Genomic DNA, 27,122 nt, shown 5'->3' with positions numbered 1-27,122 from the left:
AAGAGTCGGCTCCCTGCTTCTGGCTTCAGCCCCAGATGGTTCAGAATTCAGTATCAAGCAAGAGATCAGCAGGCAGGACTTGGCCTTCCTACCCCTAATTGGGAAGCCACTCCTCTGCCCCCCACATCTCAGGAAACACACCCCACTTCATGAAGCTTTTTAAATCCCAGGGGCCCCCACTTTCCCCCCTCCCCCACCCCCTGCAGAAGCTATTTTTATAATGAAAATCTAACGCTTAGGACAATAAATAAGCTATTTCTTAGCAGCAGCGGCAACAGTTTCTTCCCCCATCCCAACCCCAACATGTTGTGGAATATATACAGTCCCCCCCCCTTTGTCATCCTGGTGTGAGTCGAGGGAGGGAAGCGGTTGGGAGGTCCAGTCCCAGGAGACACCAGGCGCTGAGCCATCCTCCTTCTCCCAACACAGAGGGGGAGCTGGCACCTCCATGTGCCCATCCTTCAAATTGGGCATCTTGTTGTCTGTCCAGTACCAGAGCAAAAGCCTGAAAGGGGCATCAGCCTCCAGAGGAAAATGCAGCTCCACCTCTTGGCTTCTGCAGGCATTTTAGGGACCCCCAAAGGAAGAGGCCCTTTTAGTGGATGGGGAACCTGCTGCCTTGCCTTTCGCTCCTCTGCCAGGTATAGAGGTGCTGGGCGGGGGGAGACACGGGGAGCGCTTTCACCAGCACCATCCAGTAGCCAGCCATGGCAGCGGGGTCTCCAGGGTTCATGGCGTGCAACTCTTGGTGGGCGCTGGGGAGGTGCAGAGAAGCTGGCACCCGCCTGCCCACCTCTCCCTCCTTCACGCTCCTCCTGCCCCGCCCCAGCCTTAGCTGAGGACATCCAGGTAGACAGGGGGCGCCTTGACCAGGGTCTGCAGCTGGCTGTGGATCTCCTTCATGCTCTGCCGCTGCTGCGGCTCTCTCTGCCAGCAGCTCTGCATGATGTCGTAGACCTCCGAGGGGCATGTCCGGGGTCTCTCCAGCTCACGCCCCTGGGTGATGCATTCAATAGCCTGGGGTGGGGGGAGAAATGGAGGGTGAAACTCAGGCCCTTGCCCCTGAGAGAGACATGACTGCCTTCTCTGCTCTGGCTGGGCTCTGCCTCCATTTCTTCCTGTCCAAAATGAAAGGAACTTCTCAGCTTGCTCAGCCAATGCCCACGGATGGGCAAATTAGGATGCCCCACTGAAGGCCATTGGAACTTAAACTGGGTGCCCAAGTGAGAAGGCCCTGGACGGTTGGGGTGGGTGGGAGGTGGGCTGTTAGCTCTCCTAAAAGGCTTCCAGGTTTACCAATATGCTTGAAATCCTCTGGACCTGAATTAATCTGTGGGTCTTCCTAGCCTGACCTGCGTGCTGTGTTTTGGCTTCCTCAGATTTCAGACGTGGCTCACAGGGCTGGCAGGGAGGAGACACAAATTCCTCCCTCCCTCTTATGGGAGGGGGTGCAGCTGAAATCACAAATGCATGATTACTAGACAGTCACAAACAGGGCAATGGCACTACGGAGTTTCAGAACCTGTATAGAGGGGACTCTATGATGTCATAACTGCAAAGCTGGTGGTGGGGAAAAGAACATGGTTCCCTATACTGTACACTTTTTCCTAACTGCATTTTGCTCTCCTCCAGACACCAATCTTCCTTTTGAACTGGACTATGGATTCAAGGATTATTGTCTGCCTAATTTTTATCACTGTATCTGTTGAATCCTGGCATTTGATGTGAGTAAACTTTGTATTTTTCCTGTTTGCTAAACCATATGGGAGTGATTTCTTTGTTAAAAGGGAAACATAAAACAGAGAGAAGATAATCCAAGTCTGCCAAAAGCATGCTTGGATATCATAATTGTTCTAGAAGGTTATGCAACCTTGTCCTAATAGCTTCTAGAGATAAGCTACATACAGATGGTGATGTTTAACTCTGCTGAAATAGATATTTGCATTTGCACACAAGTAAGGGAGGATAATTACTAAATAAAATATCCTCTCCTACTCATCTAAATCCATCCAACACCTCTGTCCTTGAAAAGCATCTTTGAAAAGATGAGGCTAGCTCTACACACACACACACACACACACACACACACACACGGCTCTCTCTGCCTGCATGACTCTTCCTCCGCCCCACCCTTTACCTCTGTGTTGGAGAGTTGGTACCAGGGCTGCTTCCCATAGGTGAAAATCTCCCAGAGGACCACCCCGAAGCTCCAGATGTCACTCTCTGTTGTGAATTTCCGGTACAGGATGCTCTCTGGGGGCATCCAGCGGATGGGCAGCATTGTCCGGCCCCCAACCTGTGCAAAATGGGCAGAGGGTCAGCAGGAGGGAGAAAATGAAAGGGGGATGATGAGGACAAAGAGGAGGAACTGGGACTGTGAGGAAGGCACAAGTGAGCCCCTCCACCCCATCCAATCCGTTGTATCTTAGCAAAAGTCTGGAGCAGAAAGCAGGCAGGCCATCATCCACCAGGTGCAGTTTGTGAGCAATGCCAACTGTCGGCTCTCTTGAAGGGCCAGGCCAAGCCATTGGGCTACCTGAGCAAAGGACAAGATGGCCACCCCCTCCCCTATTCTGCATCCAGAAATTGGCTGGACAGGCAGGTGAGCCTGATCTCCAGGAACGGTAGCAGCGTAGCATCTTCCGCTGTGCCTGAGGCAGCCGTCTAGCTTGTGGGAGATGGGGCAGGGCAGGCTGTGAGGCACACATAGCCCCCATCCGCAGAAGGCAATGGCTGGGGTGGGGGGCTAAAGAGGAGCAGCAGCCAAGGAGGGGTTGCCAGAGCCAGCTGCTTGAGCTAGGTAGTTGTCTCACTCTGCTGAACCATTGGGCCGGCTACTTCCAGGCAGGCAGCTCTTTCTGGATAGCCAAAGGAGAGAGATCCCCTCCTAGGTCCACCATGGACCTCGCCTGCTGGAAGAGCCTCCCCACTTCCTTGCAAATGGATGGTGGAGAATCCTCCCTCCCTTGCAGCCAGGAGTCCGTACTGGGCCCGGCCTTTGCGGAGAGGTCCCGTCTCAAACACTCAGTCCCGACTTCGGAGAGTTCCTGTAAGAGCACTTAAGGGGAAGCCTTTGCTACTCGGCTTCTCCAGGCATTGGGAAGCCAGGAACTTTAAGTCTGCTTCCTGCTCAGACTTTCCCCACAACTGCTCTTCTCCCCCCACTCCACCCCGCTTTTAATTAACCGTTTAATGGCAGCTCCCCTCCCTGCCTGCCAGGCCTCCCATCTTTCCACCGGCTAAGTGCTCCAAGGTTTTTTCCATTGTAGGCCCCATTAAAAATGAATAGGGGTCCAGGGCAGAAGCTAAAAGGGAAAAATATAATTGGGAGTGGCCCCTTTGGACTCCCAGCCTGTCAGGGAGGTGAATCCCTTCAGAGCCCTTGAGGGAAAAGTGGTCAGGAGCCCCTGGGAGCCCCTGGGAGGGGACCAACTTGAGCCAGCCAGGAAGAAAACTGTGTGTGTGTGTTTCCTGCTGGCGAGCTCTGGCCTTCACTATCTTTGCCAGAGTGGATGAGCCATGACCCCACTGAGGCTGCTGCTGCTGCTGCTGCTGCTGGGGAGACCTCAGGCAGAGAAACAGCCTCTCTGCAGGGGCCTCCTAAGAGAAGAGGGGATGGAAGGGAGGGATTGGCAGAGTGGAAGCCAAGGATGCAAGTCAGAGGAGGAGGAAGACAAAGCGGCAGGATCTGGAATGGAAAGGCCTCTGCCTGGCAGAGGAGACTCTGGCAAAGGCTGCAGAGGGAGGGTGCCTGGCTCTTCCGCACTTACCCGGTAGTAGTCGGTGCTGTAGATGTCCCTGGACATGCCAAAGTCCCCAATCTTCACCACCAGGTTGTGGCCCACCAGGCAGTTCCGCGTTGCCAGGTCCCGGTGGACAAAGTGCAGGGAGGCCAAGTAGACCATCCCGGAGGCGATCTGAGTGGCCACCTGCAGCATCTGGCCAAGGTTCAGCTGGCCAAAGGACTGTCCGTTCCCATTGTCCAGGATCTTGGCATCAGGTCCGTGGGACCTGCAGGGAAGGAGGGTCAAATGCCAAGGCAGTGGATCACACCCACACCCACACTGGGTACAACTTTAGTGGCTGCTTGGACATGGGGCATGCACACAGTTCATTCCTCAATGCAGATTTGGTTGTACAGCACTAAAAGTGAACCTCAGTTTAGTTTCCTGGCTTGTGGGCTACATGTCTGAAGTGACCAAAGGCCGTGAGGTGAAGTTGCCAGCATTTCCGTTAAGCGCCTTACTCTCCAGCGTGTGGCTGCACCTGCTGCCTGTGCAAATGGGCGCTTGGTGACCCTGGAGAGAACGGGAGGTGGGCAAGAGGGTGGCAAATGGGTTCCCCTGTGCGCCAGGAGGGTCACGCTTGCCCTGGAGAGGAGACCAGACCAAAAGGGGCCCCTCTCCCAGCTCTTGTTCCCCAGCCACTAGCCAGCCAGGAGCCCCCCCCCCGGGAAGCCCACCAGGGGCCGGGCATGAAGGTGGAGGGCAGGGTTCCCCTAAAGAGGGTTGATCCCCACGCCCCAATATGGTCTTGCCCTTTCCTCACTTGACGCTAAGCCTGGCAGACAATGGCAGGTGAAGTGGCTGCGGCAAAGAGCCCAGGTCTCCCGTAAAGCACAGCCATTAATGCCAAGTCTCATAACCATAAGCGCCCCATCCGTGCGTCTCTGAGCCTGTCCTGGGGATGCTAATCGGGGCCGTTGGCAGCTCCTGTCTATTGGCAATACCTGGGGGGCCAATCGAAAGAGACTCTGCTTATTCCAGCTGATGGCCAATCCCCCTCAATTTGAGCCTCTCAGACAGCTAATCTAATCAATATTGCAAGGGAAGATTGCATTAGCTGGGGGAGGGGGACGTCTAAGCTGCTGCTGCAGTAATGGAGTGGGGGAGGGGGAGCGGGAGGCGGCATTCGGGGAGGTGGGGGTGGCTCTGAGAAGAGGATCAGGCTGGGACATTTCAGTGCAACAACAACAACAACAAAAGGAAGAGGGAAGGAAAGTCTCTTTTGCAGGGGCGTCTGGGAGGAGGCGGAAAAGGCACCTCTGCCCAGTCCAGGTGCACACCAAGCAGGTGCCAGTCTCTGTGCAAGGTGCCCTTGGAGGAAAGGTGGGAAAGGTGGACTGCGCGTCCAGCATCCTTGGGGCAGCTGCTGCAAAGCTCAGGCAACTGTTGACATTGCACAAGCTTCTGGCTCACCAGCTGGGGGGCGGGGTCTGTGGGTTATCTAAGCTCTTGGCTCATCCATGGACACTTGACCCTGGACTGTGAGGGAGTGTGCGCACTTGTGCAAGAGAGAGACACTGGGTTGTTGCTGCTGGGGACGGCCCAAGACATTTTGGCACCTGAGGCAAACCACCAGATGGCATCTCCCTCCATGCCAGGGAAGAAGGAGTGCGGGAATATCTACATCAGGAACAACGGAGCAATAAAGATCCACATTGGGATCTGGTGCTGCTGTGGATCCTGATGCCCTCATCTCATGGGTGGACCAGCCCTGGTTGCCTCCAGGGTCCTACACTGAGCAAACACATTGAAATCAGTGGCTGCGGATAACTTCAGCCTCTTGATTTCTAGGCCTGCAGTGAGCAGGACTTGGCTGGATGCGATCCTGTGTGCTTGCATCTAATGCCCATGCCTGGGGTGTATTGCAGCCTGGGAGCCTGGGCAGCTTCTTTCCCTCCCTCAGCCTAAGGCTCCTTTTGTGCTGAACCAAGAGAGAGGGGCAGAAAGAGCTGGCATGTCCAGGACACTCTGGCCTGTGTGGGCTGAAGGACTGCTACGGGATGCTGAAAAATGGCCAGGTCTCAAAAAGGGCACCAATATATCACCCTGTTGCACTTGTGCTTTGGCATTTGCACTGCATTCCAGCCTATTTCTGGGCCCATCTCAAAATGTTGGTGCTAGTCTAAGTGGGTCAGTCTCTTCTTCCATAGACCTGCCTGGTCCATAAGACCATCTGCAGAGACACGCCCCCAAGAGGGGAGGCAGGGGGCTCTTGTAGGGAGCGTCTACTCAGTGGTGCTGCCAGTTATCGACTGCCCCTGCCCCACCATGAGGGGCCCACATTGTGGTCTTTCTTATGCCGGATGAAAAGCTTTCTCATTTCCCAGTCTTCCTGGTTTTAAAGACACATCCTAGTGGCTTTTAGACATCAGGAGCTAGTGGCTCCATTTCAGTGTTGTTTTAACCAGTCTTTGAGTTTGGGCTCATGTTGCCTTCTTACATTTTATGGGTTTGTTTTGTTCCTAAATTGTATGCTGCCAAAAAGAAAGAAAGAAGTATTGCTGATGGGCATTGGAAACTTGTGCTATAAACAAAATGGCTGGGGAAACCCAGCCAGATGGACGGGGTATAAGTAATAAATTATTCTTATTCTTATAAAATGAAACAAGAACACAGAAGCTGCCACCACGTCCAGCAGGGTCTGGCCCCCTCCCTCTGGCCTTGCCAGCCCAGTGTTCCCTCCCTGCAGTCAGCCAACCTGAGGAAGCGGTTGAGGTCTCCGTGCTTCATGTACTCAAAGACCATGACGAGGGGCTCCCCGTCGGTGCAGACCCCGTAGAACTTGACGATGTGCTCGTGCTGCAGGACTGTCAGCAGCTCTGCTTCACGCTGGAAGTCCAGGCGGGCGTTCTCTGTGGCTTCCTTCAGGGTCTGGGGAAGGAAGGTGAGCTGGGTTCATTACAGGAGCAGCAGCAAGAGGAGGCTGTGCCGCAAGGGCAGGAAAGGCACAGTGCCAGAGGGAGTGGGGGACTCAACCATCTCACTCTCGAGGCAGAGATGCACAGGCCTGAACAATTTAGCTGGTGGGAACCCCAGCTTGAAGTTCATGGCAACTGGACAAACACTTTGGAAAACCTGCCCTGAATTTAGGGAGAACTGCCACCCTTGCCTCTCCGAGGAGGGGGCCAGGGGTCCATTCGGCTCACCTTGACGGCCACCAGCATCTTCTCCTGAACAGAGCTGAGGTTGTAGCACTCAGCCAGGAAGACTTTGCCAAAGGCTCCCTCTCCCAGCTCCCACTTCAGGACGATGTCCCTGCGCTTGATGTGGTGGACACCTGTGCGGAGGAGAAAGGGAGCTCGGAGTCCAAAGTGGGAGGCCGAGAGAAACTCTCATGGGGTATGCAGAGCTCCTGAGGATCCCACCTTGGCTAACCTGCCCCATGGCCTGGCTCTCAGATACTGGCCCAGGAGAGGATGCCAGAGCAGACAGGGCTGCCTGCCATCTAAAGGGTCAAGTGGGGGGGGGCATGAGGATGCCCTGCTATTTGTTCCACCGGCTAAATCCCTTTGCAGTGGGACTTTGGGGTAATATACGCAGCTCCCGCTGGGCTTACATTGCAGCCCCCTCCCCTATCCTAGACACGCTCCTTTGCCACACTGGCCCGCCCCTTTCCAGCAAAATCAGCATTGAAATACCCACATGAAGGCCCCACCCCCGCAGAAGAATTGCTCCATCCCTGGGGCAATCCAGGCACTCACAGGCATTGCCGAAGTACTGGGGGTTCTCGATGAAGTTGGTCTTGAGGGCGTCCAGCTTGCTCTCCGCAGAGGAAAGGGGGCTGCTGCCCCAGTTCATGAACTGCAGGGATATGGCCAGGTCATCCTCTTGCGCCAGCACAGCTGACCCTGTGAGATGGAAGCCATGAGACTCTGACGCAGGGACCTTCCGCCCCAGGGCAGGCCAGATGGGGTGGGGGGTTCAAAACCTCAGGTCTCTGCCTGGAAAAACAATGAGCGTGCCTACCTGGGGAGGAAGGTCTCCTGTGCTGAACAATGCTAGGCGCACACAGAGTTTTACCCCACCATCCCAAGTGCCACAGAAGAAGCAAAATCAAAAAAGCTTTTGGCATGCCCATAAATTCCCTTGTGGAGGATGGGGGGTGGGACTCATGTGTTGCACAATAAATTTTAGAGTAACAACCGAGGTCAGGCAGGAAGTTGTCTTCCCTGTGGAATCAGTGCTGGGATAGAGTTCACCTTGCCCAGCAAATCCCCCTGGGGGAACCAGTGAGGCCTCTCCCTCTGCCCTCCAGCCCTAGGCCAGGGACCAAGGCACATGGGGGGGGGGCCTTCACACAAGGGAAGCTCCCTGCAAACCCTGCCTCCTGGGCTGCTGGGCAGGTGGGCCTCCTGGATGCTTTTAGCCTGATGGTAGTCAGCTTCTGCGGGCCCACGAAATGCTCAAGGCAAGGCGGCAAAAGGAGCAGGAGCCCCTCCTACTCCCCCCTCCCTCCCTTCGCTGCTCTGAGTGGGAGGCATTGGCAAGGGAGCAGTAACCGGAGCGTTTAAGCCTCCAGTAATTACCGTGAGAGGGTCCATAACCATCAAGCCTCCCCCCCCCCCATGCATCTTCATCAACGTCAGGGCAAGGATGCCTGGCTGCAGGAACCTGGCAGGAGTGGGGGGAGGTGGGGAGAGAAAGGGACTCGAGATCTATAGGGCTGGTGGCTGGGGAGTTGGCAGGGATTTGGGGGGGGGGGCTCCAAAGGCAGAGAAAAGCCTGGAGAGGCAACCTAAGAGTCAGCCAAATGGCATGTGCAAAGAGGCAGCCTCCTCTTCCAGGATAGGGGACCAGATCCACCCCACAGAAAGGAGCAATAGGAAGCCACTGGGCTCCATCCTGCTCTGCATTCTCAACAATGACCCACAGCAAGCAGGGAAGCCAGCAGGGATTGAGCTTGGGACCTACCATGGAGTTCCAGCCTTTCTTCCTAGAAAGACCCTGCAGGCCTCTCTGGCATCTGACTCTCTGTCAGCTCTCCCCACTTGTAAGCTGCCTCCCATGGCCAGTGTTAGAAACTGGGGTAGGAATGCTAGGATCCATGTGACTCGTGGGACCTAAGTTGTGGGCATCAAAACAAAATGTCTAGGTGCCTTTTTTCTTTTTTTCCTGTCACACTACCAGACCAGGCAGCCCTGCAGCAAAAAATAAAGATGCTGAGGATGAATCAGGGGGGTCTGCAGAGGAGCATGGCAGCCAAATAGGTATCGTTTGCTACTGCTCTACCCTGCCAAACACCTGGCAGTGCGGCAGCAAAAACTATGTGTTGTGTTGTGTTGTGTTGTGTTGTGTTGTGTTGTGTTGTGTTGTGTTGTGTTTTGCTGCCAGGTGAATCAGAGGGTCTGCTATGTCTTTTGCTGCTGCTGTGCCCGGCAGACCCGCTGACTGCAACCAGGCAGCTGGAGATGCTGGGCATCTCCACCCAGTCACAAAAGGCCAGTTGCCAGTTGCAAAATGCGCCTGGCACCTGGCTAATTTCAAACACTGCCCACGCCCGCCCCAGCGACCAGCAGATGTTCCCTCTGTGAGGCTGGAGGTCAGAGCAGGCAGCCATCATCATGGGAAGCCTTATTGCTGAGCATCTTTCCCCACAGGCTGGAATTCTGTCAATGAACCTTCCACCCACCCAACACCATTTGATTTTTGCCACATTTCCCTTAGATCTGTATCTCTTTCAGCCAGTGCTCACTTCACCAGCACCCAGGTGATTTGAATGCAGCCCTCTCCGTCTGGGGGCACTGCGGTGGGGGTGGGGGCACAATGAAGAGGCTGGTCTTGCAGCCCACCCTCAGTTCAGTACACACAGGCCCATCCACCCAGCCTCCGCCATCCAAGGCCGGCAGGTAGCCAGTCCAACTGGGCGGGGGCTCTGAGCTCTGCCCCTGCTGCTGCTGCTGCTGCTGCTGTGACATCTGGCTGCACAACAACAAGTGTCTGCTTCTCTGCCCCCACCCCTCCCTTCTGCCATTCCTGCCCCCCTGGGGGTGATCCAGGCAGATCAAACCCATTTACAGCCTGAATCAATTCCAGCAGTGAATTAGCAGCTGATGCCTGCCTGAAGGGGGAGGGAGAGGAAGGCTAATGAAATGGGGGAGGAGATGGAGGGAACCAGCTCAGCCTCCACCACCTTCCATTCCCCAAGCAGGGTGCAGCTCCCTTGCTCCCCGCAGCACAATAATTTAGGTGGCCAAGGAAGGGTGGAGGTAGCCACTGCAGTCTGTGTGGTTGGGAAAGGTCCACAATGAAATCTCAGAGAGGCCAAAGTTGGGGGTGGGGAGAAGCACAGCTTCTCATGGAAAGTGGTGGGGGAACACCCACCCGCCCCGGGATTTGGTTGCTCCTGCTTCCCCCTGTCCTTCCAAAGACCAGGTGTTGGTATAACAAAGGTCAGGGCTCTGATTAGCATCTATTTAGCCACAATAGCTCAATGGAACCTCCAGCTTCAGAGATAGTCTATCTTTTGAGCTCCAGTTGCAGGACAATAAGCAGAGGGAGGGAGGGGGCTTCTGTCTCTTCAAGCATTTCTCATGGGCTTCCCAAAAGCACCAGAGGAAAGCAGGTGCTAGCCCTGTGCTTACAATACGGCTCCCTAGAGCTTCCTCTGGGTCCCTTCCCCACTGTGAGCCCTCCGGACACCCAGCCACAGGTGCCACAGGCAGGCAGGTCATGCAGAGGAAGGAGAACTGCCCCTGTCCTCCTGGCTCCACTGGCACAATGGAAGCCTTTTGTTTGGGTGCTGAGCAAGACCCCTGGTCCTGTTAGCAGCTGGCAAAGGGGGCGGAGAGGAGGGAGGCACCTACACCTCAGAGGCCGAGCAGGAGAAGGGCTGAGGGGGGCTTACGGTTAATTCCGAACTTGGAGTGCTGCCCACACTTGTTGAGGATGATCAGCATGATGGAGAGGAAGAGGCAGGCACAGACTGCCAGGACCACGGCCACTGAGATCTGGAGGAGGAACAAGGGAACCATCAGTACCCCAGAAAAGCCAAAGGGTCCATCCAACCACAGTGGCCAACCAGGTGCAGGAAACCGGGTGCACGAGCAGCCCTCTCCCTGCCAGTGGGTCAGATGTGAGGAGCTGCAAAAAAGCCCTTCAGTGGCCGTCCGGCCTCAAGGCCCAAAGGAGCAGGTGGAGCTGACATCACACCAGAGCCGGGCAATTTCTGTCCTGTGTCCAGGAACTCCTGCCTGTGGCCTGCTTTCTTGTCACTTTGCACATGCTCAAAGGCATGCCTTCCTTTAACATCAGCTCAAATGTTCTCGGGTGCGCATTTCCCCGCCCGGCCTGCTTGGCTCATATGAAGCCCTGGGTGAGATCCATGTGCCCAACCGGCAAAGCTGGACGGGCCGCTCTGTAGCCATGGCTCCACCATCACTTATGTAAGCCCAGACCTGTGCTCACTCGCCCCACACAGCTGGTCCCCAGGCCTCACCCCAACGGTGTGCTCCTCAGGAGTCTCCACTGGCCCTCCACGCTCAGTGCTGTTCATGTCACCTTTTCCTGGGGGCAAAAGAAGAAGCAGGACTTCACATGGAAGCCTCCAGGATGCAACCCAGATGGCCCCACATCTGTCAGGGGCCTCCTTGGGGTCTGCCTCTCCTGGCACAGATGCCCCCTGGCTAAGATGGACGAGACAAGGCACAAAGACAGTTTTGCCGCTCCTGAACTCCAAAGCTGCAGCTCAGTGGCTCATTTCTCATGCTGAGGTAGGTGTCCTCCCCCCACCCCCATCTAGGGTGTTCTGTGGCCCCCTTCTCCCCCCAGCCCTGTTGCAAAGGGACCTGCACATTCTTCCCAAATACTTACCCACTGGTGATAGGGAGACTAAGGCAGCAGTAAAAAGAAATAAGAGGAGGGAGACCTCAGTTAGCCTCTGGAGGCCACAGTTGCAGACACCCCACCCTTTGGTGACCCATAAGCACAGTTGAGGAGTGAGGGAGCTGGTGTGGCTGAGCCCCATGCCCGCCATGGGTGTTCCTGCCCCATTTCCCCCATCCAGACCAAAAGAGGGATCTTTTCTCCAAAGCCAGTGCAGCAGCCAGGAGCCGACTTCAGCAGCATGGCAGGCCCTTCCACCTCCTCCTCTGGTTTTAAGGCAAGCTTTGGGGTCACCTCACAGGAGAGAACCCCGTACCAGGAATGGGATCCTCTGGACGAATGCCCACCCCAGGGGGGTCCATGAAGTGCTGGTAGGTGGTGCAGGAGTCGTTGCCCAGCTCGTTGCGCACCAGCAGTGTGTAGTTGCCATTGGAGACGTGCGTGGGGTTGTCAAAGTTCAGGCACCCATGGACCTTTGTGGTGTTCTTCTCGGGGAAGAAGACGGTGTACATGAAGTCATTCTCATGCAGGGCTTCGCCGTCCAGCTGCCACCAGATGTGGGGCGTGGGGTTGCCGTTCACAATGAAGGGGATGCAGTCCTTGTGGAACTGCTGCAGGACGGTGCCCACCTCAACAATCACGGCAGGAACTGGGGAGACAGCGGGGGGGGGGGGGAGAGCCAGAGCCTTTGAAGTGGGAGCAGCCACTGTGCCCATCTCCTCTCCTGGGACCCCGGGGGGAGGGGCTTCCAGACAGGGGGCTTAATATTGCAAATGGGTCAACCAGGCCTCGTGCATGGGGATTGGAAGCCACAGCAACAGCACATATTGGATTGAATGGGGATGGAGGGGGAGAGAACTTTGGGTGCTGGCAATATTTTTGTGTCTGTATGAGCAGGATCCCTCCCACCTGGAAGCCCCTTAAACCCAGATCTAACTGCTGGATGAAGAGTTAAGGCAGAATTATGGGATCAGCCCAGTGACATTTTATGTTTTGTATTTCTGTTTCGTTCTTGATTTTTTTTTTTTTAAAAAAGGATTGTTATACTGTGTGTGTGTGTGTCCCAGGCCATATCATTTATTTATTTTGACCTCTCATTTGCATGAAGCTCCCTGCAAGAGCCCCATATCATTCTTATGTCTGCTTTCTCCAATTGCAAAGAGCTTTTCATGTAGGGGAACATTTTAAAAAGTCACTCCCCTCCAAGACTTAGCCTGAAAAAAAGAGCGGCACCTCATTCTGCTGCCACACGTACCCTGCCCTAGGAGCCGATTCTCTGTCAGACCCCAGCAGCCAGAAATAGCCCTTTGAGTCTCAAAGGGGCCCTCAGACCAGCAGGCCCTTCTCCAGGCTGGCTGGATGCACCCTAGAAATGGCTCTAGAGCCACCAGCCCCCTCCCCTGGAAGGGCAGCTGGTGCTGGACACCCACTCAGCCTGGGAGGGAGGCCCCTCTCAGAGGGAAAAGACCAAGAAGGCTGCAGGAGACAGATGAACTCTCTTACACGTCACATTCAGCTGGGCCACATCCTCTGCAAGTCCAGCTTCATTCTCTGCCTGGCAGGTGATATTCTGGAGGTTGAAGTCAGAGGAGACATTCCAGATCTGCAGCTGGAGTTCAGACTCAGACTTCTGCATGGACAGATGAGATGCTCACATTGAACATGTGGCTGAACCAATGAAGTTGGATAGAGAAAGGCTGGTCACACACTGTCAGAGCTGCCTGAGCCCCTGACACACACTACCCGCCCTCCAAGCCCTGCTATAAAGCTTGGAGTAACTGAGGGATAATCAGCTTCCTAGAGGAGGTCAGTCAGTCATGGACTGGACTTTGCCTGTTTAGCCCCAATTCCTATTCTCCTCCCTGGCACATGGTGGCCTCTGGGGACAAGGCCACTTGCCCATCCAGGTTGGTACTTGCCTGGGTGATGCGGGGAGGAAGGTCCATCCAGATGTTCGGCAGCAACCAGTGCGCATCTGGCCGTGGCTCTCCAGTGAAGTTGCATGTCAGGGTGACTCTCTCTCCCTCTCCCAAGGGCTCCTGGTTGTACTCAATCCAGACCCTCGGGAATTCTGCCCCAAGAGAAGGGACAGAGCAGAGGTGGCTGAAGACAGGCTCTGGCCAGCAACATCCTGCCCCAGGGAGGAAGCTGCCTGGTGGCTCAGATGGGCCCCCAGATGTGGCACAAAACAGGGGCCATGGGAGATGGCAGAGAGGCCCCGCACAGCTCCTTACTCACTCACCACAGCCTGCAATGGTCATGTTAGCCACAGGGATCACCTTCTCGCCCTCTGCCACACAGTGAAGGGACTGGTTGCCCAAGGACTCGGCCTCCCTGCTCTCCTGCCACACCTGCAGCCACCGGAGGCGGCAGGTGCACTGGAGAGGGTTCCCGATCAGCACCCTGTGGGTGGGGGGGGAGAAAGGGGGGAGGTCACGGGCAGTTCAGACTCAGGCAGTGGCCCCAAACTCTGAATGACAAGCTCTACCAAACCCTGCAGAAAACTTTGAAGAGGAGGTGTGGCCATCCCAAGAGCATCCGTTTCCTCATTAAAAAAACAAAAAGACCCCACCAGTTTCTAGCCCTTTGGGGAGGTTTAAAAACACGGCATGAGTGCCCCCTGGCCCTGTTGCAAGAGCTGTTTTATCCTAGCCAGAAATAGGAGGACAAAAGTCAGCTTCCTCTCCCCTCTCCTCTTAACATGAAGTGGATCTTTAGAACTGTGTCTTGGGACAGGACAGAACTTGGGGTCATTATTCCAAATTAATGAAGCCAGAAGAAAGCAAGGGCACCACCAGGAGGGAGCTGGCGGATGACTTGGCCTGGAGAGATTCACAGCTGCAGCCCATGCAGAGACATGGATGGGGTGGGAGCAGCAGGAGGGAGGGCACTTCCTTCTGCAGGTGTAGGAATCATAGAATTGCAAATTTGGAAGGAACTGCAATCCCCTGCAAAAAAGGAGTTTGTCAGGCATTTTACACCAGCTGAAATTCTCCTTTCCACCAAAGGAGCAGGAGTCCACCCAACATTGCATCTTTTCAGCTGGCCACCCAGCCACCACTGACCACAGGGACTACCAGGGGAGGGTGCCTCAGTTTCTCTTCAGCAACATGATTCAAGTGGCCACAAGGGTGTGTTTGTTTTTTTTGGAAATATATTTATTAACAATTTTTTAGTTTAATTACAATACCAATCAACAAAACAATGAAGCACATCTCTTAACATAATTTCCTTATCATCTTTGGACCCCACAAGGGTGTTTAAGCCCTTGAAACCTTGAGGTCAGGATGCTTGCAAAGCACCAGAGCACAGTCTCTCACTTCCCTCCTGATGCTTCCTATGAACAAATCAGCAGAGCTGCCCCCTCTTCCCCCTTGAAAAAGACCCCAAAACCTCAGTAGCACTAGCAGGAGTGCATGTGGGAAAGGGGTTTGGCCCTGAAGCACCACAGCTCTCCCAAATGCCCCGTCCAGAAGGGGCCAATGGGAGGAGACTTACAGCTCCTGGAGATGGAGGTGGTGGAAGAGCCTCCAGGACAGGAAGCGCAGCTGGTTGTAGGCCAGGTTCCTGCACGGGGACGGAGAGAAAGAGAAGCCTTGTTTGCCTTGGGATGGGCCTCTGCCTGTCTCTGCTAGTGTACGACAGGCAGAAGTTAAACAGGTGCACGGTCTGCTGGCTGAAACTGACCCAGGTACCGCCACCAGAAGAATTGTTAACTGCAGGCCAGCTCTCTCTCTGCTGCAGTGATTGTGTTGCTGAGAGAACCTGGGAAACAAGCCCGGGCTGAACCTTGGATGCCTGGGAGCAACGCCCCCCTCTCTTTAGAGCCTTGCAGGCTCCCTACTGGATCAGGCCAAGGGAGCCCATCTAATCCAGCCTCCTGTCCTCACAGTGGCCAGCCAGAAACCTCCAAGCAGGACCCGATTGCAACACAAACACTCCCCTCTGGGGGTTCCAGCAACTGGGATTCAGAAGCATTTACTGCCTCTGACTGTGGAGGCAGAGCATGGCCATTGTGACTAGTAGCCCTAGGGAGCTTTTTCTTCTCCATGAATTTGTCCAGTCCCCTGCTAAAGCCCTCCTGGCTGATGGCCATCATTTCAGCCAGGATCTTAACAAGGAAAGCCCAAAGAGCAGGAAGCCAGTTTCAGCCCCCCTCCCACCCCAGCTGATCTCCCAGGGCCAACAATGTTCCTCTGAGCCCCATAGAGGATCTGGGCAGGAAGTTGGGGGGTGGGGTGGGGTGGGCTGCCAGCCGCTGGCCATGAGCTGCATGGGAGCAAATCAATATCCCCGTGTTGTACAGGGACATTAACACTAACTATGATAAACAGTGTCCTCCCAGCCCAGGGCTGCAACGAACATGCCGGGGAGGGCAGGGAGAGGAAAGCTGGAGGTGGGGGCAGTCAGGGAGGAGGAGGCTGGGGTCTCCATCCACTCCATGTCCATGGTCTGTGGGAGAGAAACAGCTTGTTTGGGGAGGGGGCTGTTCTTGGATGAGGGGTGGGGTGGCCACACTTTGTCCCACTGCATCCCTTATATGTGGGGCAGCCCCTCACCACAAAGACAGAGCTGACACCTGCTTCAGCAAACTGGCTATAGCCAGGGTCCACCCTGCCTGTTGACTGGCCATGGCTCAGCCTGCCTGTCAAGCATTTGCCCAAACCAGACTGGGAGGCCACATGGGGCAAAGGGCCCTCAGGGGCCAGGGGCCCGCTCTTGGTGACTTTCCCCTGATCAACCTGCCCTCCATCTCTACTGGGGCAAAGAAGCGCCTCAACTCGGAAGGTGCTGGAGAGGGGAGAGAGGTTTGCATTTGAGGGAGGGGCTTCCTGCAAGCCTCACAGGAGGGGGAGGAGATACAACTGGAGACCCTGAGTGGGAGCAGAAGACAGTCAGGTTCTTGAGAGGGGAGCCCTGGCGATGGGCTGCCTTCCCTTCTTCACCTCCACCATAGCAAAGTTCATCTGCCCAGCAGTTTCCTGCTGCCTCCATCCGTGTCACCACAATCCCAAAAAAGAACAACTTGCTAAGCAAGTCTCCAGTACTGAGCCTGAAGAACAGGAGCTCGCATGGCCCCACCCCAACTGACGTTCCAAGCAAGGAAATTGGGAGTGGAAGGGGAATCACAAGGTAGGTGGCTGAAATTCCCAGAAACAACCCCAAGAGTTTGGTGGTGGCTGCTGCTTTGCAGCCTGAGGGGGAAATGGAGGCCCAGGGCAGAGGAGCCCAAGCAGTCCTGTCCTCCCCACGAAAAGGCACAGTCTGCCCTGCACTGGGCAATGCAAAGGTGTGGACTTGGGAAGTGCTTGTGGCTGAGGAGCCAGGTACTTACACATGCGTCAGGTTCAGGCTGCCTCTGAAGGTGTCTGGTGCAATGAACTGCAGCTGCGTCCTTGAAATGGTTCTGCAACAAATGAGCAAAGTCAGTCGGAGTGCAGCTGGCCAGGAAGCCGCCACCCCATGAAACCCAAAGTCTCCGTTGCAGTGGCCTGTTTTTGCTGCAGCAGCAACACTTCTGTACCTCTATGCCTGTCTGGGCCCAGGAAGGCAGTGCCACCTCAGGAGAGGCAATGGCCAAATGTCCCTGGCCTCAGCAGGATGGAGCACAGGATGGAGGCAGGCCAGTCGCAGGCGGGTGGAGTGGAGAGTGTTCCTGACAGTGGGGCTCCTGAAGCCATAGTAGAGTCCTTGCCATGTCAGGGGGGCTGGCAAGAGGGCAGACGGTGCTGTGGGGGGGTGGGGGGTGAGTCTCTTCCATGGGGCTCTCTGCCCTCACCTTAGAAAATGACACTAGAGGAATTTTCATCCTCAGCAATGGGAGGAAATTTCCCAAGACAGGTAGGAATATGGGGCAGGGTGAAGCTGTTCACTCTCTCCTCTCTGCAACCCGGCCCTGACATCATTCCCAAGAAACAGGTGCCTCCAGTGAAGCGCCTCTGAAGCCCACCTGTGCTTCAGAGAGACCTCATGGACCCTCAGGCTTAGGTACCTGCCCTGAATCTGGGGCACCTGCACCAGGGCTCCTCCTGTTTGCTCAGCATTGGGGGGGAAAGCATTTCCTTCCCCTTCCTCCAAAGCTGCCTGAAATGGGGGAGGTGCAGAAGGAGGTGGGGTGGAAGCAGACCAGGAGCTGGAAGGGAAGCAAAAGCAAAGCTACATACTCTCTGCTGTGGCAGAAACGCCTCACTCTCTCTGCCCAAAGGAGAACCCTCCCCAACCACACACTTCCAGCCACCTCCTTGGCCTCCTCACAGACCCCCCAACTGGAGCACCAAGCAGCCAAGGGACTCACAGGTTCTTCAGCTCTCGGGGATTCTTCATGTCATCCTGAGTCAAGTTTGTCAGAGTAATCTGGTTCTCAATGACTCTGTGAAGGAGAGGAGCCTGTCAAGCCATATTCATGCTGTGTCATGGTTAAGTGCTTGCCTAATAAAAAGTCTGAATAAACATTCTTTCTGCGGCACCCCGTGGGGCTCAGAAGCCCAGTTATGTCACCCCTTGCCTGCTCCCCCCTTGCACCAGAGCTGCTGAAACAGCTTATCCAGAGAAGGCCTGTGTACACATTCAGGCTTGTCCCCCCCCCCCCCAAAAAAGGCTGTTCACTGTGAAGTTGTCAAATTTTAGTTTATGGTTTATTTTTATTTTATTTTTACTTGAAAGAAAACTAAAAAACCATTTATGTCCTAATAAGGCCATTTTACTAAGAAGAGGGGAAAGCAACCAGCAAGAAAATGAGCCTGAAGGGAAACATAGGAAGCCATTACCTTGTACAGTGGTACCTCGGGTTACAGACGCTTTAGGTTACAGACGCTTCAGGTTACAGACTCTGCTAACCCAGAAATAGTACCTTGGGTTAAGAACTTTGCTTCAGGATGAGAACAGAAATCGTGCTCTGGCGGCGCGGCGGCAGCAGGAGGCCCCATTAGCTAAAGTGGTGCTTCAGGTTAAGAACAGTTTTAGGTTAAGAACGGACCTCCGGAACGAATTAAGTACTTAACCCGAGGTACCACTGTACTGAGTTAGACTGAATTGGTTCATCTAACACAGTCCTACACTGACTGGCAGCAGCTCTTCAGGAGCTGCATCCAACACTGATTCTGCTCAGAGTAAACCAATTGTAATACAGTAAATGGACAGTAGTAACTCTGGTGCATTCATTTCAGAAGGTCTGCTCTGAGAAGAACTTTGTTGGCTACAACCTCATTTTTTGAGAAGCTGGGAAATGGCTGTGGGGCTTTCTGCTCTGGCCACTGAGCTGTGTGGATCTTCCTTCCCTGGCACTGCCTCTTCTCTCCCCGCCCAGCACCCCTGCAACCTTGCCAGCTTCTCCTTTAGCTCCCTCTGGCTCTGTTGTGACAGACAGGCTGGGAACCGCAACAGAGCAGAGGATGCCCCTTGAGGGATTTCACTCGCACCCAGGTCAACCTCCACTGCAGTCTCTCCAGAAAACATCCCACAAGTATTGGGTCAAAAGAAGCCCAGTGGGGCTTTGGCAATGCCCTGGGATGGACAGGCCTGCTGCAACAGATGCTGCAGTAGCCCAATGGAAGCCCACAGGATGTGGCCTGACAGTTTCCCTCGCACATTGCTGAATCGCACCCAGAATCTTACAAGAGAAGTGGATAGAGATCTGCTATGTTTGCTTATTCAGATAAGTCTGTTCCACAGAGCTGCCCTTGCATCTCTCGCTGTTAGTGCGATGATCATTATTCCCATTTGGGGATGGGAGGAGCAGTCCACACTTTCTCACTTGCACCTTTTCTGATCAGGCTGTGAGGTGTGAATAATAATAATAAATAAATAAATAATTTTATTTATATCCCGCCCTCCCCAGCTGAAGCTGGGCTCAGGGCGGCTAACAACAATCCAAATAATCCAATGATTCTAAAAACATTTCATTGCTCTTTGCAAGACCCTTTCCGCCTGGCCAAGGGGACGAGGCCCAGACTCACCCAGCTCTACTCAAGAGGCCCCTGGGAGACTGGAGGGACATCACTATGCCTGACAACAAATCCTAATTATTGGATTCTTTTGACCTATCTTTTTGTGCTTGCCAAACAGCTGTGTCATGCTTATAATATTTTATTCTCTTGTTAATTATGCTGTTTTAAATGTGCATTTTATATTTGAAATGTTTCAGATTTTGTTTTTGTTTTGTGTTAAATATGTATTCTGTAGCTGACTTCCTTTGTAATGTTTTTTTTAAAAAAAAATCTTTGAGATGGTATTTTAGTCTCCTGTTAATTGTGTTGCACTGACTGTGTAATTTATATTTTACTTTCTTCAGAAATGTTTGATTCTGCATTGTTTTGTTGATGTTTAATATGCTGTAAACCGCTTTGAGATTTTTCTTAAAAATATAAAGCAGTATAGAAATGATGAAATAATAATAATAATAATAATAATAATTCAGTAATAGTAACAACAACAACAACAAAAGCTGATTCACTGGTGACCCACCCAAAAGTGGTCCCAGTGGCTGCTTGGATGCAGTTTAGCCACAACACACTCTTTGAGCTTCCCTGGATAGAAAGTGGTTTCTAGTCTAACTTATTCAAGCATATTAGAGAACTTGAAGTTGCTTAAGGAATAGGGGGCAGCAGAAAAATCCCAGAGCACCCTTCACAGCACCTTCAAGTGGGCAGGGATTTCTAAGAGAAAAGGCAAACTATTTCTAAGCCTCTTTAAATCATGTTCTGCTTCTGGTGCCACATGTGACTAATGGTCACTGGCATGACTAGTCATCTCCCGCCTGTGAATGGGAGTGGCATCGCCCACATTTGCCCAGCCTGCAGCTGGCGTCTCTCCTCCATAGATCTTCCAGGAATGTTTCTCCCAGCCACAGCCAGTGGGGGATAATTGATGGACCCTTGGAGAGAAGATTGTAATGGCCCATCAGCTGCCCTCCATTTATAGCACAGAAGATGGAGAAAAGCTATTAGCAAAGTCTCTGACAAGGAGGCCTCAGGGGCTGCAGCATCAGGGCAGGGGGACCTCTACACCCCTGAACAGCCAAGTCAGATGCAGATCACACACTCACACACTCTCTTCCTCGCTCCTGCAAATAAGTCTTTGTGTTGCTGCACCTAGAAAGGAGTTGGGCTGGCTGGCCACAGCCCTACAAGAGGCTGAATTTTCTAGTGTTCTTCAGGTGTGCATGTAGGTGAGCTCCCCATATGTCCATTAAGGTGGTGTGCAAAATTCACCAATTTAAGGGTGAACAGAATACCTATACAAGTCAAACTGGACAGCTGGCATGGTTACAACCTCCAGTTCTAAAATCAGCATGATAATGATTAACTTTTCTCAGGTGGCTTTCCCTAGAAAGCACAAATATTAATGCACACAGATTTCCAGTCTGCTGAAATCATACATTAAACAGTTTTCAGCTCTTTCATTATAAAGAATAAAATCTAACCTAAGGGAAAACATGACAAAAGCTATTGAGGTGTCATCTTTTAAAATCCTTGAGGGTGTTCCAATAAGAGCAGTTTCCAAGTAAAGCTTTGAATTTGTTTGAATATAACTCACGCCAAAGCTGCAGTTCTCTGCACATTCATTTACCCAGAGTGCTTGCCATTGAAATAATTTTACTTTTCTGAGTAGAAGGAACCCCACAGGGATTGCACGGGTCCCGGGGGTGGTGCACTCCCCCCACACTCCTCTTCCTCTGCCAGTGTCTCCTTCTGGATCCTTTGCTGTCACTTGGTGGTGTGGAGTGCCTTCCATCAGCTTCGGCTGGTGGTCCAGCTGTGCCTAACATCTGCTGTCTTATGCTCTGGTAACCTCTAGGTTAGATTATTCTGCAGTGTATTACACATAAGGCTACCACTTAAGATAGTTCAGAAGCTTCAACAAGTGCAGAATTCAGCAACTAGGTTGCTCATCTGGTCAAGATCCCTTCTCTTGATATGAATCTACTCAGACCCTGAGCTCATCATCTGAGGCCCTTCTTCATGTGCTACCTCTGCAAGAGGTGGGTGGCAACATGAGAATGGGCCTTTTCTGCAATGGCTCCCCATTTTGTGGAATGTTCTTCCCATGGAGGCTTGCCTGGCACCTTCATTACATATCTTTAGGTGCCAGGTGAAAATGTTTCTCTTTAACCATATAAATTCTTCTTCTTCTTCCCAGGCCTTGGACTGATTAACATTCTGTGGCCTTTTAAATGTTTTTGTGGGAGGGAGAGGGGTTATTGGTTTGTTTTTGTTTATGTTTTATTATGTATTTTGTGTTCTCATTTAGTATTTTTATGCTGTGGACTGCCCTATCATCTTTGGATGAAGGGCTGTATACACATTTTTAATAATAATAATAATAATAATAATAATAATAATAATAATAATAATAGAAAAAGGCAGGGGTGAGGGCCCTAATCTTCTCACCCTCCACTCCATACCTTCCCTTTGACAAAGACAGCACAAATACTTGGGGAGTGGGGGTTCAGAGTTTCTAAGATAGTTCAAAAAAACTGGTGTGTTGGGTAGCCTGAAAGCTCTGTGGTCAGCTTGGGCAAAAACTGAGAATTCACTTTTGGGAAATGTATTCATGACATTTTTATGCTGCCTGATAAATTGACATTCTCAGGGGAGGACACTTATAAGTAAAAACAATTAAAATCCAAACAACATTTTAAAGCGAGAGGTAGAAAATCTACAGCAACACATCCAAACCATTTAGTGCATCCATCAAATTAAAAATGGGATCACATCTCCTGAGTTATTTGAAAGACTGCAACACCCCCACCCCAGCCTTCCTCTGTGCAGAACGTGCTCCAGCCCAGAGATTGTTTTGGTTGTGCCTTTCCAGCTTGCTTTGTGTTCTCTCCTTCTGGAGCCATGACTGGGCATGGGATAACCAGAATCACTGCACCACAGATAGATAGCATGGTGTTTGTTCTGCCTGTTGGACTGTAAGCGCCATCCTTAACTATTCCCATTGCCGACACTGCCTCTTTCACAACCCCATTGAACTGAGCAGCCCCACCCCCCTTGCACTCTTGGACTAACTGAGACACCGTTAGGCTACCATCTTGGCCATGCCAGCATTAAAACAGTTCACAGAGGGAGAGGGTTGGATGCCAAGCTGGGATGAAGGCAAGAGGAATGGGGACTCCTCTAGCATCCTTCCCTGGGTGATTTATCCAGGAAACAGCCTCTCTCTCTCTCTCTCTCTCTCTCTCTCTCTCTCTCTCTCTCAACAGGCAGGGCTGACGCACTTTCCAATCCCGGCAACAAAGGGCGAGGTGGGGGCAACACTCCTCAGGGGAGTCAGAGTTGCCCGCAAACACATCGTGAGCAGCCAGGCTAGTTCCTGGACCTGAGCTGGCATCAGCCAGGGAGTCTCTAGGAAAAGGATCGGCAGCCTTGAGGCCCAGACGGGCTCCCAGTACGACGACTGGGACCAGGAGGAGCAAAAGAGCAGCGCATTTCGGACTTCCGGGTTAGCGCGATCTGGAAATGGCGGATTCCCTCCGAGCTGCGGAGGGAATCGGCTTCATCGAGGACGGGTCTTGCCGCGCCGGCGACGCGGGGACCCTTAGAAACCGCAGGCGCTGAAGCCTGCGGACGGGAAGACTCGGTGGGCGCCTTAAGCACCCCCCCTGACCCTCGAAAAAGGGTACGGAGGGCGGTGTGGCGCTGAGAGTCGATCGACACCTCGGTGGAGCGGAGCCGCGAGCCACGACCGGAGAGCGCTGACTTTCTCCCTGGAAATTTGGACTGAAAGAATTAACCCGTGAGTAAATGGAATTTGGCTTTAAGAAATTTTCCCTTTGAATTGGAGACGATCGGAGGGTGTGCTAAAAGGGAGTCCGCACCCCCCCTAACTACGGACAATTTTAAAGCAAAGCTCAGAGAACTAAGGCGGAAAAGATACACTTATACATTATAAAAGAAACTTCTTCCACGATTTAACAAAGGAAGTGTTGTGCTGGAGAGTGAGGAGAAAACCTTTTTTTTTTCTCTTTTTTTTTTCTTTTTTTTTGCGAAACCCCCCCTCCCCCCGGGACCAGGGAGAATCCCGTGTTTAAGTCTGGTGCAGAAAAACAAGCTGTCAAAAGAACTGTTAAATGGACAGAATGAAAATTTGTTAACTGATATCTCTCTGAACTAAAAGTTAAATTGTAACAAAGTGGTTGGAGACTCGATAGAAAGAAATAAAAAAGATTTGGACTGTTGGAAAAAGTTTACAAAGTAACCAGAATCCCTCTAGGGGGATTCCAAAGCTACTACAATGGCGGCAGATGGAAAACTACAGGCAGAGATAAACAGGATGTTTTATCTTGTGGGAATACTGCAAGAGCAGAGTCTGAGTATGAACAAACAATTAATGACCTTGACTTCAGGAACAAGCAACTCTGCTGAAAGCATGAAGGATTTGACAGGAAAGGAATCTGCAGCCGAAACAGAAAAGATACATCAAGAATTGGAGGAAAGAGAGCAAGGAGAGGAGAAAGAACAATTGAAATATACCAACAAAAAGTCCATAATGGTGGAACGCAAGGGAAAAGACTATTGGATTATCTGGATTACAACACTGCAAAAGATGTTAAGGATGAAGGAGGGGGCCCCTGAAGTATCTGCAACACAGGAACTTGAAGGATATAAGAAATATGATTGGGGCTATCCTTTTGATTATGAAAGACTGGTTGACCTTTGGCAACAGTTCCTATCAAGCATCTATGAGGGAAGAAAAATTGGAGTGATGGAGAATGGATTCTTTCGAGATTCGAGGACCGATATAAGAGACTTCCAACAGAATCGACGGAGAGGAACTGAAAGGGACTTAAAGGCTCTCGACGTGAGGAATCCGGGCTGAAAATGATGGTTGATTTTTATTTGAAAAGGGATCAGAACCTGGGAAGGGGGGAGGGGGAAATATCTTTATTATTGCTATTTAGTTACAGAAGGGTAAGAACGATGATAAATTTTGGGTTGGGTGAATAGGGTCTATATTTAAAAATGGGAAATCGAGGGAAGGGAATCTACGCCGACCTTAGGGAAAAATTTAAATGTTTATAAGAACTGGGGACAAGAGAAATCGGGCTAATTATGAAGAGATATATTTAAAAATATCAATTATAGGTTAAGAAGAAGAAACTAAAATTTGCTGAACGAATTATGGGAATAGGGATGTATGAAGAGGGGGTGGGGGGGAGTCCGGGGAACAAGGTTAAGAAAATAAGGTGTTGTGATGATATTTGTTTTGTTTTTGTTGTAACTTTTGTGTCTGTGTTTTGTAACGTGTGTTTGTCTCTAAAAAATGTGAAAACCCAATAAAAATTATTATTAAAAAAAAAAAAGAGCAGCGCATTTCATTGAGCAATATTACTTATCACACTGTGAAGTAATATTGGCTAGGGAAGCTAATGTGCTTGGGCGGTAGTGGATCCTGGATGTTGCACAGCTAAACTACAGATTAAGCTACAGATGTTGCACAGCTACAGCCACTAGGCATGCCTCCCTCCTCCCCAGCAACCGTTGCCATGTCCTGCTGCTTCCTACCGTTTACCTTCCTACCGCTCGGCCAGCCTGTCACTGCCCTTTGCTCAGGAACCCCAGAGTATTTGGAGACTGCGGCTTCTCCCGCCGCCTCTGTCCGTCCCTCGGCCGCTGGCCGGCCGCCCTCCCCCAGCGAAGAAGCCAGGCCGGCTCTGCCTGCCTCTGTCCGGCTCGCCCCTAGCAGGGCTTAACCGCAGGTCCCTCTTGGGGCCGGTTTATGACGGACAGAAGCGCAGCCAGGGTTACGTATCCGTAGCAGTCCCGATCCAAGTCCCATTGTAAAGAAGTGGCTTGGAAAGGCTCGCTGACATCCTCCGGCTGCAGGGCTGCCGGTCCACCTCTTAGCTGCTCTGGAAGCGCTCCTGGCCGAAGGAGACGCAGCCATAGTCCGAGGGCCGCAGCGAGCAGGTCGAAGCTGCTCCTCGCTTGGCCAGAATAATAGATTCGTAGAATCGCAAAGTTAGAAGGGACCCCGAGGGTCATCTAGTCCAACTCCTGCAATGCAGGAATCTCAGCTAAAGCATCCATGACAGATGGCCTTTCGACCTCTGTTTAAAAACTTCTAACACCTTCGAGGAAATCCACTGTCGAACAACTCTTCCCATCAGAAAGTTCGTCCTGATGTTTAGTCGGAATCTCCTTCCTGTAACTTGAATCCATTGGGGTGAGCGCCTTCCTAAATAGTGCTGTTCTTTGGTGGCATTTTGGTTCTGGGTTCTCCACCCCTTAAAGATTTCACATTGGGGGGTCATCATTGGGTAGAGGCTTATTCAAACTCATCTTGTGCTGTAAGAGCATGCAGTGGGTCAAGATGTGCATACACTTGCCCCCAACCATATTGTATAGACGTTTATTTAGGGTGTGTGTGTACATCTCTGATTTTTAAAAAATAAGACACAGCTTAGATGCTAGATTTGTATTCTCTCACTTTTAGGAAGATCCCTTAAACCTCTACCGGCTCCCTGTGATCCTAGAGATGTTTTCCCCCAGCTTGCTTTGCAAGAAATGTGTCAGTCAGAGGTCCAAATTCTCTGGAGGCAAAGGCACCCCAACTTCGGCTGTGCCCTTCTACTAGGAACTCATGGAGGAGTTAGGCAGGAGTTGCAGAAGCCCACCCATCCCGTTCCCATTATACCTACCCACAGGCAGCCGCCCCCGGGCAACACTCACATTTCTGTGAAGTTCTCCAAGCCCCGCAGCTGCGCCAAGTTCTGGATGGTGTTGGGCTCCTGGCAGAACAAGGTGTTCATGTAGCACCTGCACTGCTCCAGGCAGGGCGAGGCGGCGCTCCGAGGCAGGAGCAACCCGGCCAGGCAGAGGAGCATCCCTGCACAGCCCCAGAACATCCTTCGTCCACGGAGAGGCATCCTCGGCTGTCGGCTCAGAAAGCCCCGCGGCTCCCCATCCGCTACCACCCAACCGAGCATCTCCTCCGGCCGGGTTCTGCTCTCTCGCTGAGCCTCTTCCTTTCTTGTAAGTCATGGACCATATGCACGCACTCTCTCTCATACACACAATTGCTCATTTCCCAACCTCAGAGGGCGGAGTTTGCTCCAAGTCCTCCTCCAACAACACAGAACCCCTCCCTCTCCAAGCGAGTGACCTCCTGTCTCAGTGGACACAGCAGCGAGAGCAATGGCCACGTGGATGTGCCTCTTCTCCCCCTGGAGCACAGAGGAAGGGAGAGGAGCTCCTGTGGCCCCAGCAGCCTCCTTCCAGGGGGCCCTTCTCGCCGGTGGTCGCGGTTGGCCCTAGTGCCCGGTGGGAGCTTGGAAGGAGCGCGCGCGAGAGAGAGCAAGACCATCACCGCCTGCGGGAAAGCTGCTGGAACTCAAGCCGCCTGTGAACCAGCACAGACGTGACTCCTTGCATGCTCAGAGACTATTTCTTTTTTGTTACCGGAAACTCAAGTTGTAAAGAGTGGAATGGACACCAAGCTCACCCCGCTCGCCCCACGATGCATGAGTATCACTTTCGGCCGGCTTAACAATGCCTTCATGTGAGAAAAAAC

General features: G+C 52.5%; 1 protein-coding gene across 2 annotated transcripts; it reads right to left on the bottom strand.

Annotated features, from left to right (window-relative positions):
• Positions 1-192: 192 nt before the first annotated feature.
• Positions 193-26,575, bottom strand: NTRK1 (neurotrophic receptor tyrosine kinase 1). 2 transcript variants are annotated; one of them, XM_081842891.1, is made up of 16 exons: positions 26,282-26,575; positions 17,902-17,976; positions 16,942-17,013; positions 15,105-15,173; positions 13,849-14,009; positions 13,526-13,677; positions 13,110-13,236; positions 11,923-12,255; positions 11,221-11,288; positions 10,630-10,732; positions 7,487-7,633; positions 6,932-7,062; positions 6,484-6,656; positions 3,771-4,011; positions 2,138-2,296; positions 193-1,017 (listed from the first exon to the last, which is right to left on the bottom strand). In XM_081842891.1, the coding sequence occupies exons 1-16, from the start codon at positions 26,536-26,538 to the stop codon at positions 832-834; spliced, it is 2,454 nt and encodes an 817-aa protein (XP_081699017.1). In that variant the 5' UTR covers positions 26,539-26,575; the 3' UTR covers positions 193-831. The 2 variants fall into 2 exon arrangements, with proteins under 2 accessions (XP_081699017.1, XP_081699018.1); XM_081842892.1 differs by lacking the exon at positions 26,282-26,575 and adding an exon at positions 19,221-19,285.
• Between the last annotated feature and the right edge of the window lie 547 nt (positions 26,576-27,122).

The sequence above is a fragment of the Podarcis erhardii genome, assembly GCF_964252035.2.
Source record: "Podarcis erhardii genome assembly, chromosome: 15".
Lineage (NCBI taxonomy): Eukaryota > Metazoa > Chordata > Lepidosauria > Squamata > Lacertidae > Podarcis > Podarcis erhardii.
This window is presented reverse-complemented; position numbering and strand designations above follow the sequence as displayed.